Consider the following 18,985-nt stretch of genomic DNA (forward strand, 5'->3'; position numbering starts at 1 on the left):
CACCCCCCAGAGATACCGGACCATCATCCAAGCTCGGCTCATTTTCATAGGCCTTTTTCTCCTGAATAGGCCAAGACAAGCAATAGGCAAAGGCGGTCACGTGGATGGCAGCTTAATGAAGAACATCTAAAAACTAGAAACAGAGGGAACGCGCTGGGACAAGGAGATGCCGGAAGGGAAAAGATGCAGAAGTAAGAAATGAGCAGAGATTTTCCATGGACAACAGCCAAAAAGCAGGCGTGATCATAAACAACCAAAGCTGCCTGCTTTTTCAGCGCGCAGAGAAACGTGTTTGATTTCCTTTACAGGTCGGAATATTGAACATCGGTCATCTTATACAAACCCAGATGATTTTACAGGAGGTTTCATCTGAAGCCACCCTGTCGATCTGAGCTTGTATTTAGATAGAGGTGCAGACTGGACAAAGTACTGAAGTTTTCAGATGTAAGACCCTGAGCTCGGGAAAACTGAATGGAGATGAAGCTGTGGGCAGAGCAAACACCTCCCAAGGGCTCACTGGGGCGATGGCCGAGCCCAGGGCCCCCGGCCCCAGGAGATCCCGTGTGGGAAGCAGCCGGCGGGCAGCAGTGCCGTTCCTCCGGCAGCCCCTTCACAGCCCCCAGCCAGCTGCAGCTCCCGCCTTTGTCTCCCCAGCGCTGGCATGGGGCTGGCAAGGGGCTGCCGGGGGAACGGCCGCTACTGCCAAGAGACTTCTCCCTGCCAGGATTTCGCGGGGGTCTCTGGGCGCTGCAGCCGGGAGATGCCAGCTCCAGGGAGCTGTGCCTCTGCAGAGCTCCACGTCCTCCCACCCACCCACCGTGCCTGCATCTCCCGGTGCTCGCCGGGGGCGGGTGGACAGCCTCTATAGGTGCTCCCTGTGTCCGCGCCTGCCCCCTCCAAACACGGGTGCTGCAGTCCTGGTGGCCCTGGCACAAGCTCCTTGCAAAGTCCACGGCCCTCTGTGTGCTCTGTCAGGTGTGCGCCAGCAGGACAACCCTGTGCACGCCTGGCACAAGGCTCTGCTGCCGTTTTGACGCCTGCACCCCTGCACCCCACACCGCTCCGTCCCCTTCACGCCATGTGTAGGGGCCTGCAGCCCTCCCAGCCGCTGCACACCGACACAGCCCGGCCCGGTGTGCGCTGTGCCATGCTGTGCGCACGGCCCGGTGCACGGTCTGGCGCGCGGTGCCACCCTCGTGCAGACCCCAGCGCACGTGCCGGCGCAGGGCCCGGCGCACACAACGCACCCGCGCCAACGTGCCCGCTGGTGCGCCCCATAGTGCACGTGCCGGTGCACGCCCCAACGCACGCGCGGGTGGACGGCCCGGTGCGCACCCCACCGCACGCCCCTCCCCCGCCCAAGCCACGCCCCCTCTCTCGAATAGACCACGCCCCCTAGATCGGCCCCGCCCCCGGCCGGCGCGGTGACGCGGTGCGGTGACGTCAGGCGGAGCTGTCCGCTCAGCACCGCGCGGCGGGCCGCGCCGCCAGCATGCGCGGTGGCCGGGGCCGGGAGCGCCGGGCGCCGCGGGGCCGCCGCCGCTGCGGGGCCGGGAACGCAGGTGGGAGAGGGCGGGGCGGGGCTGCAGGGGGTGGGGGCAGCACGTGGGGGGTCCGGCAGGCGGGGGGGCGCGCCGGGGCCCTCGGGGGAAGGGCTCGGGCACCGGGCTCCCGGCCTCCCCGCCTGCGGGAGAGAGCGCGGTGCCCGCGATGGGCGTGCGGGGCTCGGCGGGGCGCCCCCGGGACCCCTGCCCCGAACAAAGAGAGGGGCGGAGCGGCCCCGCGCCCCGGCGGCCCTTGCGGCTGTCGCTTAGCAACGCCGCGCCCGCCCCGCCGGCCGGGGCCCGGCAGCCCGGCGGGGGGCAGCGGGGCCGGGCGGGGGGCAGCGACGGGGCGGGGGCGGCGGCGGGCCCGGCCGGGCCCTGAGCGCTGCCGCCGGGCCCCCGCCACGCTGTGCCCGACGGGACAGGGAGGGAAGGGGAGAGGGCCCGGGGCAGGTCGCGGCGGGGAGCCCGGGGCTGCGGGGAGGGCGGCAGCAGGTGGTAAGTCCCGGCGCCAATGAGCAGGCGCTGGGCTCCCCTAGCAACAGTGCCCGCGCCAATGGGCGCCAGGAGCTGCCTGCAACGCTGCCTGCAACGCTGCCCGCAACCCTGCCGGAGACGGGTTTTCCCAGGCGACCCTTCCCCGCGGCCTGCCTCCGGCCTGGCGTGGGTTAAGGGGCAGAGAGCGGCACCTCGCTGCCCTCCCTCTGCTCTGCCGGCCGTGCCGTGCCGCATTCCCGGCCCCCTGGGCACAGCCGGCCGGCAGAGCCCTGGTTTCACCCCGCACGGCATCGCCCGTCCCCGCCGGGGCATCCAGGACCGGCGCGTCGCTCCTGCGCTCCGCGGTTAAAGTCCAATCCTGCTTAGCATCCCTGCCGGCGGTCAGGCAGGGCGGGCAGGGGCCCAGCTCGGCTGCCCGCTCCCTGCACACCTGCTTCCCCGGGATTAGGCGCCGAGCTTGGCTTCCCCGGGGGGATTTGCCCTGGAGTTTCCTTCCCCAGCTGGAGGGAAGGAGGAGGCTGGTGGCAGGGGAAGAGGTGCCAGTGGAGCCCGGCCCGGGGAGCAGCGAGGTGCTGGGCGATAGAGGCCTGACTGCAGCCTCTGCTCTCTTCCCTGCCCCTTCCCACTGCTCTGCTTTTGTGAGCAGTCTGGAGTCGGCTGCTTCAACGTGGCACTTGGAAGGACCAGCGCTGGTGTGCGGACAATGGGTGACAATAAAGCCATCCTAAACCAGCTGAACCTGGGAAGGCACCAGGGGAGCAAAGGGATGGTGGAACTGGCTCCAGGTGGGAGCAGCCAGACGGCCACTGTAATTAGGTTTAAGCTGGAGCTGGATCAGTCTTTGCAGGGGATTATGACCCCTCCGTCTGCATAGGCACTGTGGGGGGCCCAGTGCCCTCCTGCTTGGTGTCCTGGCACGGACGCAGCATTATGGGTGAGCCCTCAGGTAAGGGGCAGCGCCAGCTGGGGCTGGTCCCCCTGTGGCCCCGTGGGTCGGCGTGGGAGGGCTGGATCCAGCCCAGGGGCCTGCTTTGTTTTCACAAGGGCACTAGGAGCTGGAGCAGGGATGAAAAATAGCCAGAAATATGATTAGAGGATTGGAGAAAATGCCTTGGAGTACAAGCTTTAAGAGCTCAATCTGTTTAGCCTATAAAAATAGAAGACTGAGGGTGACTTAATTACCAAGCATAATTACTTCACAGGCAGAAAATACCAGGTAGTGGAAGTCTCCCTTTAATCAAGCAGGGAAAGGGTGCCGGAGAGCCAGGGGCAGGAAATTGAAGCCGCAGACAAATTATAAAGCACCGCGTCCCGGCGGCAAAGCTCCCCGGGGGTGTGGATGGGCTCCCCGGGGACGACGCACCCCTGCAACTACGCTCTGGGTAACAGTCTGCGCCCGCGCGGGCCAGGGCGGGTGAGGCTGTTCCTCTGTTCCCTCCCTTCCCACCCAGGCAGCGAGGGGCCGGAGCGGGTTTTCTGGTGGCTGGGTGCCGAGTGGTGGGCATCGCCATTGGGCGCATGCTGGCAGTGCCTCCATCCCCCTTCCTTCTCTCTCTTGCCAGCTGGGGTGGGTGCCAGGGCACAATTTTGCCAGCGAGACATGGGGCAGGAGCAGAGATATTGATGCCTCTCCCGGAAGTCCCCAGAGCCATGACTGCAACTGTGCAGACGCTGCGGTTCAAGCTGGTGCCACACGAACCAGGCCAGGAGTGGGGATACAGCTGCCAGCAGGAAATCGAGCGTCGCTACCAGGTGGTGCCCTCAGTGGTGTGTGCCATGTGCTGCCTCTTTGGCATCATCTACTGCTTCTTCGGTGAGCCAGGCCAGCCTAGCGGCTGGTGGGGCAAGCGGGGAGAAGGACGGGGGAAGCTGGGGGGCTGCTGGCTGTCCTCCCCTTGACTGCAGTGGTGTCTCCGCAGGTTACCGCTGCTTCAAGGCAGTCATGTTCCTGACGGGACTGATGTTTGGCTCCATCATCATCTTCATGCTGTGCTACAAGGAGAGGGTACTGGACACGCAGCTGAGTGTGGAGGCCTCAGTGGGCATCGGGCTGGGCATCGGGGTCCTGTGTGGGCTGGTCACCATGCTGGTGCGCAGCGTCGGCCTCTTCATGGTGGGGCTGCTCCTGGGGCTGCTGCTGGCGGTGGCCACGCTGGTGGTGATGGAGCAGTTTTACCACCCACCGACGGTGTGGATCCCCATCGCACTGCTCCTGGGCGTTGGGATGCTCTTTGCCGTCCTCACCCTACAGTGGCAGCGCTTCTTCACCACCCTCTCCACTGCCGTCTTCGGCAGTGCCATCATGACCGTCACCGTTGACTACTTCATTGAGCTTTTCCTCCTGGTGCAGTACATCTACGAGCGCATCAAGGTGGCCCCTGCTCGCCCTGTATGCTGGTACAGCTGGGTCATCCTGGGTGTCTGGCCGCTCCTCACCACACTGGGCGTCCTGGTCCAGTGGAAGGTCACGGCCGAGGGCTACTCCCACACTGAAGGTGTGTGGGGGCTGGAGGAGATGGACGTGGCATGGGGGGGCTGCAGGAGCTGGGGGGCCAGCTGGGGGTTCCCAGCGCCTTGTTTGCATGCACAGATAAGGGGTTTGGGACTCTACCCAAACAGGGGCACAGCACTCAAGGGGAGGCCTGGATGTGCAAAGCTGGGGCTGGTTTGAGTGCGTGGAGGATTTTGGGCTGCTCCCTGGCACTCACAGGCCCCTCTGCCCCCACAGTGATCATCAGCCGGCAGCAGCGCCGCGTGCAGCTGATGCGCATCAAGCAGCGGGAGGACCGAAAGGAGAAGAAGAAGAAGCGGAGACCCCACCACCCGCCGCCCCACCAGCACAAAGCCCACCCACCCGAGCCCGCCTACCGCCGCAAACCCAACCCCGTGCGCCGCTTTGATGGGGACGTGCTCTCCCCTGTGAGTCCCACGCCCAGGGTAGAGATCTCCCCCGGCCTCCACGGCCCTTCCTTCTTCGTGTGGGTGGGCTGGGGCGTGGAGAGGGGAGAGGTGCCTGGGCGCAGCCAGCATCTGAGCTCCTTGAGGGATAAGGCCAGGTCATCCTGGGGGCCAAGCAGCTCAGCAGGGGCTGAGCTGGCACATGCCCACCATGGAGCAGTTCAGCCTTTGCAAGCAAATGTAAACCAGAGGCCAAAAGCGCTGCGGCCGCAGTAAAAACAGGCGGTGGGAAAGATGTGTGCCCAAGGAAGGGACAGGGCTCTGCACCCTGCTGCCCTGGAGGGCCCAAGTACTGGGTGGGTGGGGTTGCACAGGGCAGGCTCTGGGGGTCTGGTGCAGAGCTTAGTGTGGGATGGAATGGATTGTGCCAGGAACAGACCCCCACTCACTTTCTGTCCCCCCTCCCTCTCAAGCAGAGTTACATCCAGAGTTTCCGAGAGCGGCAGACGGGGCCATCCCTGAACAGCCTCATCGCCAGCTCCCATGCTGTGGTGGACCTGGACTATGACTGCAGCTCCACCGTGCCCCTCACCACGGGCTCCGGCCCCGCCGTGCGGGTATAAGCCAACCCAGTGACCTCGAGCAACACCAGCACCCCAGCCTGCTCCGACAGACCCCTGGGACAGGCGGGACTGTGCCCTTGGCCCCGGGTGGCCAGGGTGTGCCTCGGGGCTGCGGATGGAAACCCTTCTCAGGGACACGTGGGACTTGGCTGGGCAAGCCCTGGCTGCCTGTGGGTCCAGAGGTGCCGGAGAGCCCTCCGGCAGGGACACAGCCCAAGGACCAAGGACACCAGCACCCGTGGATGTGTGGGGCGAGCAGCTCTGCTGGGGCAGGGGGTCCCAGAGTCCCTGCTGCTGCGTGTTTCCCCCTGGCCCGGGCACGCTCATCCTGCATCCCAACATCTCCCTCCCCATGTTTGAGCCCCCTTTCCACAAGAGCAGCTCCCTGTGCCTGCCCCCACCCCATCACACCCCCCAGCAGCTCCCCAAGTGCCTGTGCCCCTCATCCCATCCTCAAAGAGCAGGTCCCACAACTCTTGCCCTCCCAGGGACTCCCCTGAGCATGTGTGCCCTCTCCCACCCTGGCCCTGAGAGCAGCTCCCAGGCAGTGCTTCCCAAACCTGCCTCCTGAGAAGGTCCCTCTGTCCTAGACACCCTCCCGGCCCCCAGCGTGGCTCGCTTCCCCCCTTTTCCTAAGCTGGACTGGGGGGGTCCTGGGGCAGAGGCTGCCAGAGCCAGGCAGTTCCCATGAGGGTGCTGCCCTGGGGTCATGCCACATGCACCCCCTCAAAATGTTTTGATAGGAGACAGGACACTGGATCCAGCCTTTGGGCAGAGGCTGGGCTGCCTCAGGGACGTGGGGACCCCCATGGTGTCAGAGGCCATCGCTGTTTTGCTGGCGACTGGATTTTATAGTGGCTGGGGGAGGCCCTGGGGTCGGACTGAACCTCTGGCCGGGGCAGGGCAGGGCAGGGCAGGAGCCCCTGCCCAGAGCACCACTGCGGGCAGGGGCTCCCGCCTTGTGCGTATTTCTCTTGCTGTGATTTGTATTAATTTATTACGGAGTGAGCCAGGACTTCCCCATGGCCAGGCAGGCAGGATGGTGGGCAAGACTGGACTGGGGTGTGCCCCTGTTTTGGGACCCCCCTGCCCCCAGCCCAGCCGGCCCTGCTGCCCTGGGAACTGCATGTTTCTGCCAGGGGCCCCCGTCCCCGCAGTGCCGTGCCACCATCCCCCTTTTCAGTCTCTTTTGTAAATGTGCCAAACGCTGCTGAGGCCATGGCCGCACAGTAAAGAGCCTTTCAGAGCCCAGCGTGTGGGGCCAGGGGCTGCGCCGGGGCGCAGGGGTGAGGGGGGACCCAGAGGGCCAGGCTCCCCAGGGATGCTGGGCAGAATGCAGAGCGGTGCCACCGTTCCTTCTCCTAACAGGACCCTGGTTCTCTGGGGTGGAAGAAGCCATGTCGGAAAAAAAGTACTGTTTAATGCAGAGCCCAGGGCAGGCTGGGGATGGTGTCCGTGTGTCCGTGCATCCCGGGGAAAGCATGACCCCATCTCCCAGCAGTGGCGTCCGTCTATCTGTGTGCAGCCCCTGCGTGCCGTGTCCTGGCTTCTAGCTCCCTGCAGGGACAGTGGGAGTCAGGGAGAGCTGCCGCATCCCTGGAGCTGACTGGGCACCCAAAAGGGGTGCCCCAGCAAAGGGGGGCTCAGACCCCTGGTCCCATATCCAGCCTGTTCCCCCCACCCCAGGGCTCAGACCCTTGCAAGCAGTGGGGTGTGGGGACGGGGCCACCGGTGTCCCTCTGCTGCGAGGCACGGTGGCACCGCCAGCACCCAGCGGTGCCCCCCTGAGCGTCCCCTCACCCTCCACGAGGAGCCGGGCGGTGGAGCGGTCATCGAAGGCGTCGCAGGTGTATGAGTCCTCGTCCTCGGGGCCCACGCGGTGGATGATGAGCGTGCGGTAGCAGTCCAGGTTGCAGATCTCATACTTGTCACCAGCAAAGATCTCAGTGTCCCCACGGAGCCAGCGCACCCGGCCCCGGGCGTGGGACACGGTGCACTCCAGCGTTGCCTTGTGCCGTGCCAGCACCGTCTTGTCCCGCAGCGGCTTCACGATCCGGATGGGCAGTGCTGGCAGGTGGGAGGGGAGCCGTCATCATCGTGGGGCGAGTGGGTTCCCGTGGGAACCCCAGGAGCTGACCCTGGTGCACCCCAGCTCTGGTGCTGGAGCCCGGCCAGCCCTCACGCCCACGCCAGTACCTTCCACCCGTAGGCTGGCCTCCGAGACGACCATCCCAGCTGTGAAGCGGATGAGTCCTGCGTCCTCAGGGCGCACGCCGCAGAGCAGCAGGAAATGCTGGGTCCCTGCGGAGGGAGAGGCTGGCTCAAGGGCATGGTGATGGGCAGGCTGAAGGCATGGGTTCCCCCATTGTCCACACAAACTCCCCTTGCTTGAATTCGCCTCCTCCCAGCCCCAAATTGGGAGTGGGGCTGCCTGTACTCCCACCTTCTTGCCGTATCTTCACTGTGCTGGAGACCTTGATTTTCTCCCCATCCCGGAACCACTCGCCCTTCACGTCCCCGTGCGACACCTCGCAGGTGAAAACGGCGTTGTCACCCTCCTGCACCTGGGCATCCTGCAGGTCCTGCACTATGTGGACCTGGCGCTCTGGGGGCGAGGGGCAGGGTGCCAGGGTGGCCAAGGGCAAGGGGGTGCAGGCAGTGCATGGTTTGGGGGTGCATGTACCCCTGGGAGGGGGGGGGTGACCGTACCCTGGACGTGCAACGTGGCGGAGGCCCGGCAGTCGCCTGCGTCACAGGTGTAGATGCCAGCATCGGCCAGCTCGCAGCGGCTCAGCTGCAGGACGCGGCGCCGACCCACTGAGTAGATGCGGCAGTTGGGCCCCGGCCGTAGCTCCTGCCCGTCCTGCCCGGGGAGCGTGCGCTCAGGGGTGCAAGCAGGCAGGACCCTGCTGCTTTGCCTGTCCTTCCCCTGCCAGCAGCCCCAGCAGTGGCCAGGGGGAAAAGCAGGGAGGAGGACGCAGCTGGGCACTGCTGGAGGAGATTGAGACGAGCCCTCACCTTGAACCACTTCACCTCCATGCTGGGGCGAGACAGCTCGCACTCGAAGCTAGCGACCCCCGTCTCCAGGACCCCCAGGTCCCGCGGGACCCTCACCATTGTTACTGGAGGCTCTGAGGGGGGAGGACACAGGAGGAAGGTTTCATAGGGGAAAGACATGGGCTTGGGGCTGTGTGGATGGGGACCTGTGCCTGGGGCATCTCAGCACAGGGCGAGGGTGGCACTTCCCAGGTCACCACCATGAGCAAACATTCATCACTAGTGTCCCAGCTGGCTCTGGACCCCGACCCTGGCCAGGGGGTCCCCCCTGCTGAGCCTCACTCCTTCTCCTTGGGGACAGGGGACACCTGCCAGTGTATGCCCAGAGTGGCCCAGCTCATCCCTGGCACCTCCCCCCGGACTGAACGGCTGCAGGACAGGCAGTGCCGGTGCCACGCAGCCCCCCCGAGCCTGTGCCGCTGACCATACCCCGCACAAGCAGGCGGGCGCTGCAACGCAGGGTGTCAGTGGTGAAGATGACGGTGCCCGAGTCCTCCAGTGCCAGCCCCTCCAGCGTCAGGCTGTGCCCACAGCCCGTGGCGCTGATCCGGCACGTGCTGCTGGGCTTCACTCGGATGCCGTCCCGCATCCAGACCCCGGGCACGCCAGGGTGAGACAGCTCCAGGTGGAAGGTGGCCATCTCCTTCTCGAAAGTCTCCACATCCGCCAGCGGCGTCCGGATCGACACCTTCCGGGCTGCAAGGGACCCGTGTCCGCGAGCAGGTGCCTGCTCCGCCCCAGAGACCTTGGCTCCCCAGTCTGTGTTTGCTGGACCGATCCCCTAAATCCAGCCCTTTTTATCAGGCACCCACCCCTGCCCATCCCTGACCTCCACGCTCACCTCCTTGCTTGACCACCCCTTCCAGCCAAGTACCAGCTCTGCCCATGCTCCTTCCTCCAGCCTGCAGCGTCCTTGCAGTAGGCTGGTGCTCTCCCCATCCCCGTCCCTGTTCCTGTCCCCATCCCCGGCGCGGTACTCACGCTCCACACAGAGCCTGGCCTGCGTGCGGTCGTGCAGGCTCTCGCAGCGGTAGGTGCCACGGTCGGTGGGGCCGAGGCAGTGGATGGTGAGGGTGCGCCGGCGCCCCAACTCCTGTAGCTGGTACTTGCTGCTGGGCTGGAGGAGGATGCCCTGCTTCAGCCACTGCACCTCGGCAGCCTCGTGGCTCACCTCCACCTCCAGGCACGCATCCCCCTGCTCCTCCGCCACCATGTCCTGCAGCTTCCGCACGAACAGCACCTGCGCCTCTGCACAGCCCATGCGCCGGGTCAGCGTTTGGTCCCGGCGCTGTGCCCCGGGCTGTGCCCCAGCCGGCCCCTTGCCCCTCACCTTGCACGCTCAGCCGGGCTGTGCTCACCAGCCCCTCAGCGTTGGCCGTCACGGTGGACGCGTCGCCTGGCTGGCACTGCCGGAGGGTAAGGCTGTGGCACAGCCCGCTCCTCATCACCAGCAGCCGCTCGCTGGGGGCTACGGGCTGGCCATTCAGCTGCCAGGTCACGGTCACATCCTCGGGGGACACCAGGCACTTGAAGGTGGCATCCTCCCCCTCCAGCACTGTCAGGCTCTGCAGTTCCATGATGATCTCCACCACCCTGGGGACTATAAGCCGGGGCATCAGGGCAGGGCACTAGGGACCCCCATCCTGCAGAGCCACTGAGCACCCCCACACCCCCCTGCCATCGCTGTGCCCAGCTTCCCCACCACCCCCGTGGCATAGGGGTCCCCGGGGTGGAGGCCAAGCCTCGGGCACAGCTCACCCTGCACCGTCAGCGTCGCCAGCGTCTGGTCGTCATTGGACTCGCAGCAATACTCGCCAGCATCCTCGGGCTCCACGCGGCTCAGCACCAGTGAGCGCTCTCGTCCCTCCGCCATCATCTGCCGGCGGGGGCTGGGCGCCAGCGCCCGCCCGTCCTTCCGCCACACCACATCACCCCGCGCCTTGCAGAGCTCGCACCACAGCACCGCCCGCTCGCCCTGCCGCACACGCACGTCCGACAGCCCACGCAGGAACTTCACCTGCAGCTCTGCACAGCCAAACACCCCATGTCGGCACCCACCGCTGCTGCGGGGGGGTCCCCGGACACCCCCACTGCCCCCCCCCCCGCCACCCACCTCGGACGCTCACGTCAAACTGCATCTGGTCATGGGGGGAGAGGCAGGTGTAGACACCGGCGTCCTCCTTGGCCACGTTGTGGAGGACGAGGCTGTGCACGCGGCCATCCCGCCGCAGCTCGCAGCGCTCGCCGGCCACCACCGCCTGCTGCGGGCCCAGCCAGGTGACGTCGGCTCGCTCCGTGGAGGCGACGGCGGAGAGCACGGCGCTGCCGCCCTCCAGCACCAGCAGCTTCTCCCGCTGCTCCTGCTTGTTCACGAACAGCACGGGCGCCTCTGTGGCAGGGGAGCACCGGGCTTAGCTGTGCCTCTGCCGGCAGCACCGGCGTGGGATGGGGGCACGAAGCGTCCCGGCGTGGGGCAGGCGACGGCTCCTGCTCCCTGGCATGGGTGAGGGCCACCTCCAGGCTCACCTTTCACGTGCAGCATGAAATGCACCTCGTCATCACCAGCATCGCAGAGGAAGATGCCGCTGTCGCCCGGCTCCAGTTGCTTGATGGTGAGGCTGCGCATCGGGCCCTCGCTGCACACCAGCAGCCGCCCGCCCGAGCGCAGCGTCTGTCCGTCCTTCTGCCACTGCACTGCCGCTGTCTCTGGGGACAGCCGGGCCACTAGTGTCACACTGTCCCCCTCCAGCACCTCCAGCGGGCTCTGCGCCTCCTCCTTGTTGACGATGTGCACGGGCCGGGCTGGGGGGTGTGGGGGACAAGGCAGGGCTCAGGAGTGTCCCCGCGGTGCAGGGCAGCGCAGGGATGGGACCGCTGCGAGCGGAGAGGTGGTGATGCCCGCCGTGGGGCAGGAGGGCTGTGGGGCTGGCTGGGGGTCACGGTGGGACCAGCCAGGGGTCCCGGTGGGGCAGGCGCGCAGGCTGGCCAGGGTCTGGCAGCTCAGGGTCCCCTCGGGGAAGGGGCCCCAGGAAGGGACGGCGGCAGAGCCCATCGCTCCTGCATCCCTCCCTGCGCTGGCAGCTCAGCTGCCGGGCTGGGGCCATTCACTTCAGTGTCCTCTCCATCCTGAGGGCCTTGTTGGGAAGCCGGGACACCTGCCTGCACCAGGCCCTCTGCCACCCTGCCCAGCCTTCCATCTCCAGCTGATAAGGGTCTGGGCTGAGCTCAGTCCTTGGCAGCCGAAGCAGGAGGAGCGGCGCCTGGGAGCCAGCCAAGGCTAAATTTAACCAGCCCCTGGCTGGGGAAGGCGGGAGGGACGCGTCTCGCCATGACCCTGACATGCCCCTTCCTGGCTGATGGCTCCTGTGGAGTCGGGGACAGGGCTCCTGCCCTCCTCTGCCATGCTGCTGTGCTGGTCCCCCCCATCAGCGGGGTCACAGAGGTTTCCCCTCCCCTCGCCCAGGGCTGTGGCACAATCCCACCATGCTGGGTCTCCCTGGGGTGCTGAGCTCCTGCTGGCTCACCCGACACCTCCACGCTCGTCACCGCGCGGTCGCTGGCGGCATCGCAGATGTAGCACCCTGAGTCGCTAGGCTGCACCCCACGGATGGTGAGCTGCCGCAGCACCCCGTGGGCCTCGACCTGCACCCGCTCACCCGGCTGCACCTCCTGGCTGTCCCGGAGCCAGCGCACAGTGGCGTCGGGCCGGGAGAGCTTGCAAGCCAGCACCAGGTCCTCCCCAGCCACCAGGCAGCAATGCTCCTCGGCGCCTGATCTGCCCACGATGGTCACCGGTGGCTCTGGGACTGGAGAGATGGGCTGTCACCAGGTGAGCAGCAGCCTCTGCCAGGTGCTGCAATGGCCGGATCCTGTCCGGGCCTCCTCTGGCCGCAGCTGGGCAGCACAGGGCTTTCCACAGAGCCCCTGGTGTGTGCAGCCCGCTCCCTGTGCCCCCCTCACCAGCCTCCCCATGCCCGCTGCCGCCCAGCCTAGCCCAGCCTCACACCTGCCCGGCAGCAGCCAGGGACCCCCTCGGTCCTCGCCCCACTGGCCATCCCCCCTGGGAACTCCCACTCACTTTCCACAGTGACGAAGAAGATGATGCTGTCGTCGCCGGTGTCACAGAGGTACTCCCCTGTGTCCCTGCCCGTGGTGCCCAGGATGACGAGCGAGCGGCGTGCCCCATCCTCCTCCAGCCGCACACGCCCCGTGTCCTGCAACTTCTCCCCATCCTTGTACCACTTCACCTCCCCGTGGGCATGCGAGAGGTGCACCTCCAGCACCAGGTCCTCCATGGCCCGGCAGTGCCGGTGGGTCGTCAGGACGTCCCTCTGCAGGATCCTGACCAGCGGGTCTGCAGCACCCAGCATCAGCAGAGCTGGGGTCTCCAGGGAGTGTGCACCCAGCACCCCCACCAGGCTCTCCCCCAGCCTTATTCTCACCCAACACTTGGACGGTGAAGGTCACCGTGTCATCGGCGGCGGCGCAGACATATTTTCCGGAGTGCTCGGCTTGGGCCGCGGGGATGAGCAGGCGGCGGTGAGCACCCTCCTCCTCCAGGACCAGGCTGCCCCCAGCCTCCAGCCTGATGCCCTCCTTGGCCCAGCACACGGGCGCATCCGCGCGGGACAGCTCACAGCCCAGCGTCACTGTCTCCCCCGGGGACACTGTCACGATAGGGGGAGGTCTGCGGGGCTGCAGGATCGTCACTGGCGGCTCTGCAAGGATGGCATGGCCATGATGCGAAGCAGTGCAGGGACAACGTGGAGATGCTTCAGCTCCCAGCCCCAGGTGAGCACCCATGCTGGGCGGCCCAGCTCCCAGCGGGTGGGCACCCACTGGCTCCGTCACTACAGAGGAACTGGTCCCCCTCACCAAGGCTGGGAAAGACCCCATGGCCCAGAACCCCATCAGAGCCTCCCTGTTTCCCGGTCCCTGCTGACCTGACACCTTGACATCGAAAGAGACGGCCTCGTCCTTGCTCTCACAGATGTATTCGCCCATGTCCTCCGTGCTGCTCCTGGGGATGAGGAGGCAGCGCCAGGCCCCCTCCGCCAGCAGCAGCAGGTTATCAGTCTCGTCCACCTCCAGCCCGTCCTTGAACCAGCGCACGGGAGCGTCTGGCACGGAGAGCTCGCACCGCAGCTCCACACGCCCCGGTGCCTGCACCGGCAGCTCCAGCGAGCGCTGCGGAGGGTGCAGGATCCTCACTGGCGGCTCTGCCGGGGATGCAGAGGAGGGATGTGAGACCTGCTCTCTGCACCACTTCTGGCTCTGCTGTCCCTACTCACTGTCATCTGCATCCCTGCCCCCGTGGGGCTGCGTGGATGCCACAGCCTATCGCCCCGGTGCAAAAGGGCAGGAGCTGCTCAAGAGCAGGGGCGGCGGGCACACGGTGCCAGCCCAGCACGGTTGGAGGGGGGCACCCACCAGCCCCTGGGTGATGCAGCCACATCCCCTCCTCTGCGATGTTCAGGGCAGGGAGCAGCACTGGTGACCCCACGGCGCAGAGCCAGGTCCGCACTGCCCTTCCCGGCAGAACATCCCCGCTGTGCCACCAACCTGCCACCAAGACGTGGTAGGAGACAGACGCGTTCTCGGCATTGCAGACGAACTCCCCCGCGTCCTGCGGCCGGGCGCAGGGCAGCACCAGCCGGTGCCGCGGCCCCTCCTGCTCCAGCACCAGGCTCTCACCCGCCTCCACCTCCTCCCCGTCCTTGTACCAGCGCACCGGGCCTGCCGCGCGGGACAGCTGGCACCACAGCTCCACGCGCTGCCCAGCTGTGTAGGCGTGGGGGGCCTCCTCGTTGGAGCCAATGATCCGCACCGGCACCTCTGCCAGGTGACACATGGCGAGGCTCAGCCATGGTGGTGGGTGAGCCCCCCAGGAGGACGGGCACCCCCTGGCCAGCTCACCGCTCACGGTCACCCTGAAGCTGGTGGCATCATCCCCGGCATTGCAGGTATATGTCCCCGAGTCGGATGGCACCGCTGCAGGGATGTGCAGCCTCCGTGAGCATCCCTCTGCGCGGATGGTCAGGACCTCTGTCGGGACCACGGCCTCACCGTCCTTCAGCCAGCAGACAGGGGCATCTGGAGGGGACACCTGGCACTCCAGCAGCACGGGCAGCCCTGCCAGCACCTCCTGGAGCTGCTGTGCCTCGGGCACCGGGGTGATGTGGACCTGTGGGGCTGAGAGGACCGAGCCCCTGTGTCACTTGGCTTCCATCCTACCTGCTCTGGGGCCAGCGGCCAGAGCTGGCCCAGCCCTGCAGTGCTGGCGGCTGGAAGGTGAGGGAGCACCAGGACTGGGGTGCGAGGTGGCATAACCCATGGGCAGGCAGTGTGGCTGTGCCTTGGGGTGCGGAGGAGGAGTGTGGCACAGGGCTCTGAGAGGGGACAGAGCAGCTGTCCTGCCCCTGCCCGCATCCCACTCCGGCCCAGGGGCGTGGGCAGGGAGCCGCTCGTGAGGAGGCAAAGGGCAGCCAAGATGCTGCAGCCAGCGGTAGGATGGCAGGATGAATGGGGAGCTGGGGCAGAGGGAGAAGGGGGAGGGGGCCATAGCCGTGCATCGCACCCACCTGCCACAGTGATGGTGTAGAAGACGGAGTCCCCGCCGGCATCGCAGACGAACTCCCCCGCGTCCTGCAGCCGGGCGCAGGGCAGCACCAGCCGGTGCCGCGGCCCCTCCTGCTCCAGCACCAGGCTCTCACCCGCCTCCACCTCCTCCCCGTCCTTGTACCAGCGCACCGGGGCTGCCGCGCGGGACAGCTGGCACCACAGCTCCACGCGCTGCCCGGCCGCGTAGGCGTGGGGGGCCTCCTCGTTGGAGCTGACGATCCTCACCGGCGCCTCTGCCGGGGAGTGACGCGGGGCTCAGCCGGGATGTAAAGACCAGAGAAGGTGATGGTGGCAGTCACAGCCCTGCGTGGAGCGATGGCTTCACCGGCTCGTTGGGTTTAAGGCACCACCTCATCCGCATCCCACATAGCACGAGCGGCTGGGCTGCCCTGCCCGGGGCTCCCTCTGCTCCTCACCCATCGCACCCGGCAGGAGCATCCGGCTTCCAGCCTGGCCATAAACTGTTGCCGACGCCCGGCTCCTGCGGTGCCTGCCCTGCTCTGCCCTGGGACAGAGCTGAGGGACGTGGAGGGGGGATGCGGTTTAGGCAATGCCTCATTAGTGAGCCCCAGCACTGCTAATTGCCATCAGTGGTGCCAGCACTGGCTGCTCTGGCTGCCCTGTGGGGCAGTGCCCACCCCTTCACCCATCTCCCTGCTTCGGAGGCTGCTGGCTCCTGCCTGGTGCTGTCTCGGCTCAGCCCTTGGCATTTGCTCGCTTGTGGCCAGCATCCCCATCCCTCTGGCTCACCGGGACCCGGGACACCGTGCCGGATCGCACTGAATGCTCACTGAATGCCACCGTTAATGGGTTACACACAAAACGTGTGCCACTGCTTACGTCTCCCTGCTAACTTGAGTCGGACCTCTAAAGCCTGAGGGGCTCCCAGTACAAGCATGAAGTGACCAGTCCTCCTCTTTCCTGGGAGAAGGTCAGGATGTGGCCCCTGCCTACAACAGTCAACGCTGCCTGCCCAGCCACGTGCATTGCAGCGGGCTGTCACTGGCCCTGACTGTGCCATGGTGGTCAGCCAGCCCGTGGCTCTGGGTGGGCACGGGGCACAGCTGGCACCGGAGCACACCGGCGGCCGAGCAGAGACCTGCCCTTCTCACGGCCCGCAGCTGCCCCGTGCTGGGCGTCTGGGCTGCAAACTTCCCAGACAGTTTCCAGCCACGATGCCCAGGCTCAGCAGCACACCGCAGCCCCGCAGCGTGCGAGAGCGGCACGGCGCCAGTGCACAGCATTCGACCTGCACCACGCTGAGCCTGCATCCGCCCGGCTCCCTGATCAAACGCTCGGCGGCTGCCTGTCTCCCTGGGCCTGCTGAAAGCAATCACATCTCCCAAGTGCAGCTGGAGACGTTGAACGGCACCGAAGCGAGGAGGGGGTGATGTGCCAGCCCTTGGCGGGCAGCGCCGCTCTGGCCCCAGCCCTGCTGCCGGCTCCGAGGGAGCCCCGGCACTCGGCAGCTGCCGGAAAACCCAGAGATGATGGGGGTGGCAGGGCTTGAGGCAGGCAGGCTCCGCACGGCAGCAGCTCCTGCGGGATAGCTGGGATGCCTCGGGGAAACCCAAGCGTGCCACAGCAGCACTGCTTGCAGCAGCCGGCCCGGCACTCGTGCCAGAGAGGTGCCAGCCTGAGCCTCCTGGCACCCAGCCCCAGTCCCGCCAGTGACACCGATGGCCAAATCCTGACTGAAGCGTGCCAGCCTCTAAGACCCTTCCACCTAAGTTATGCAAAGCGGCTCAGCTGAAAGGCTGAGCTTCAGCAGATGGTGTTTCCCTCTCACACCCTAGGGAAGCCGACCTCTCCATGCCCCACACCCCTGCGGGCGGACGATGCCTCCGGCCTCTGCCCAGAGCACACACTGCCTGTCCTTCCCACCTGCAATTTCGCCTTTATCACACTAAAACCTTCCTTTCTTCACCCTCCCGGCGGTCACGGCTTCATTGACTCTTCCAGCATCTCTTATCACTCATCCCATCTCCACTCCCAGTTCCTCTGCCTTCAGCTTCGACACTTTGCCACGTATTAACACCGTGGAGAGATTTTACTGCTGTGGTCATGTAGCCTTTTAACCGGGCTTTAGCTCTGCCCCTGGTCGCCTTCCTGTGGTTGCGGGATTGTGGGTTTCGGGGCCAGCAAGGGGAAGTCTTTCAGCTTTCATTATCCCCTGCCAGCTGGCAACGCCAGCAGCTGCTCCATGGCCGGGGCAGCAGCCGCGGGACGCCGTCCCTGCTCACACCCAGCAAACAGCACCCAGTTGTCGGTATCCGGGCAACCGCTAATTTTCAGGTCAGCAATTAACACCATCCATCAGAGCAATGTCTGACCACGAGTCACCCCACGCCAGGTGCCGGGACCACTATTTTTAGGACCTTGGAGGAGGGCTTGGTTACTGGCTGTGGCAGAGGTCCGGCAAACAGCCCGGTGTGGAGGTGCTGGGTGCCCTTGGGTGCCTGAGCGTTTTGGACCGGCAGAGCGAGCTGTCCCCTTTGCCGGTCAGTCTGGGTGGTTTTGCATACCAGAGCTGCCACAAAGGCCCTGACTGACCGACCAACCTGCTGGTGAGTACCCGGCAAGAGCATCTCTGGCAAGCATCCCCAAGCACAGGGCAGCAAGTGACACCAACAGCGACCCGTGCTGTGGCACCTTGCACCATAGAAGAAAGCCCCCCAAGAGGTGACCCCATGAGTCCACCTGCATCGCACCCACCTGCCACAGTGATGGTGTAGAAGACGGAGTCCCCGCCGGCATCACAGACGAACTCCCCCGCGTCCTGCGGCCGGGCGCAGGGCAGCACCAGCCGGTGCCGCGGCCCCTCCTGCTCCAGCATCAGGCTCTCGCCCGCCTCCACCTCCTCCCCGTCCTTGTACCAGCGCACCGGGGCTGCTGCGCGGGACAGCTGGCACCACAGCTCCACGCGCTGCCCGGCCGCATAGGCGTGGGGGGCCTCCTCGTTGGAGCCGACGATCCTCACCGGCGCCTCTGCCAGGGAGTGACGCGGGGCTCAGCACAGGCACCCGACTGACAGCAGCTTTCAACCCCATCATGGGGGGAAAAAAGAGGGACAGGAGCACTGTCAGGAGGTGGGGTCCATGTTTCCACATGCGGTCCCCAGCTCACCGGTCACGGTCACCGCAAAGCTCACGGCATCATCCCCAGCATCACAGGTGTACACGCCGGTGTCCGAGGGACCCGCCGAGCGGAGGAGCAGCCGCCGCACGCAGCCCTCCACCTGCACTGCAATAACATCATCCAGGGGCACGGTCTCACCATCCTTCAGCCAGCGGACGGGAGCATCCGGGGGGGACACCTGGCACTCCAGCAGCACGGGCAGCCCCGTCGACACCTCCCGGAGCCGTTCGGCCTCAGGCACCGGGGTGATGCGGACCTGCGGGGCTGAGAGACACCACGGAGGGGTGAGAAGCACGCTCCAGCATGAGAGCCCCTGCTGCAATTCTCCCAGCAGGACCCCAAGGCGAGCGCCCCACTCACCCTGCACGTGCAGCGTGGCCGAGTCCCGCACGCCGCCAGACTCAAAGGTGACCCGGCCACCACTCTCGGCCAGGCGCGCTCCCTGGATCAGCAGTGAGTGCTCGGTCCCGTGGCACTGCACGCGGCACCGGCCACCTGCAGCCTCGTCCTCCTCGCCCAGCCTGGCGCCGTTGAAGAACCAGGCACCGTGCACGGCAGCCGACAGCTCCAGGGAGAAGCGCGCGTCCTCGCCATCCCGCACCCGGG

General features: G+C 66.3%; 1 protein-coding gene across 1 annotated transcript; it reads left to right on the top strand.

Moving 5' to 3' along the window:
* Positions 1-3,665: 3,665 nt before the first annotated feature.
* Positions 3,666-5,790, top strand: TMEM198 (transmembrane protein 198; the record flags this gene model as incomplete). Its single annotated transcript, XM_082001379.1, has 4 exons — positions 3,666-3,855; positions 3,962-4,537; positions 4,771-4,961; positions 5,417-5,790. The coding sequence occupies 4 exons, from the start codon at positions 3,666-3,668 to the stop codon at positions 5,561-5,563; spliced, it is 1,104 nt and encodes a 367-aa protein (XP_081857505.1). The 3' UTR covers positions 5,564-5,790.
* Positions 5,791-18,985: the final 13,195 nt, after the last annotated feature.

Source organism: Phaethon aethereus, assembly GCF_964289735.1.
Source record: "Phaethon aethereus genome assembly, chromosome: 6".
NCBI lineage: Eukaryota > Metazoa > Chordata > Aves > Phaethontiformes > Phaethontidae > Phaethon > Phaethon aethereus.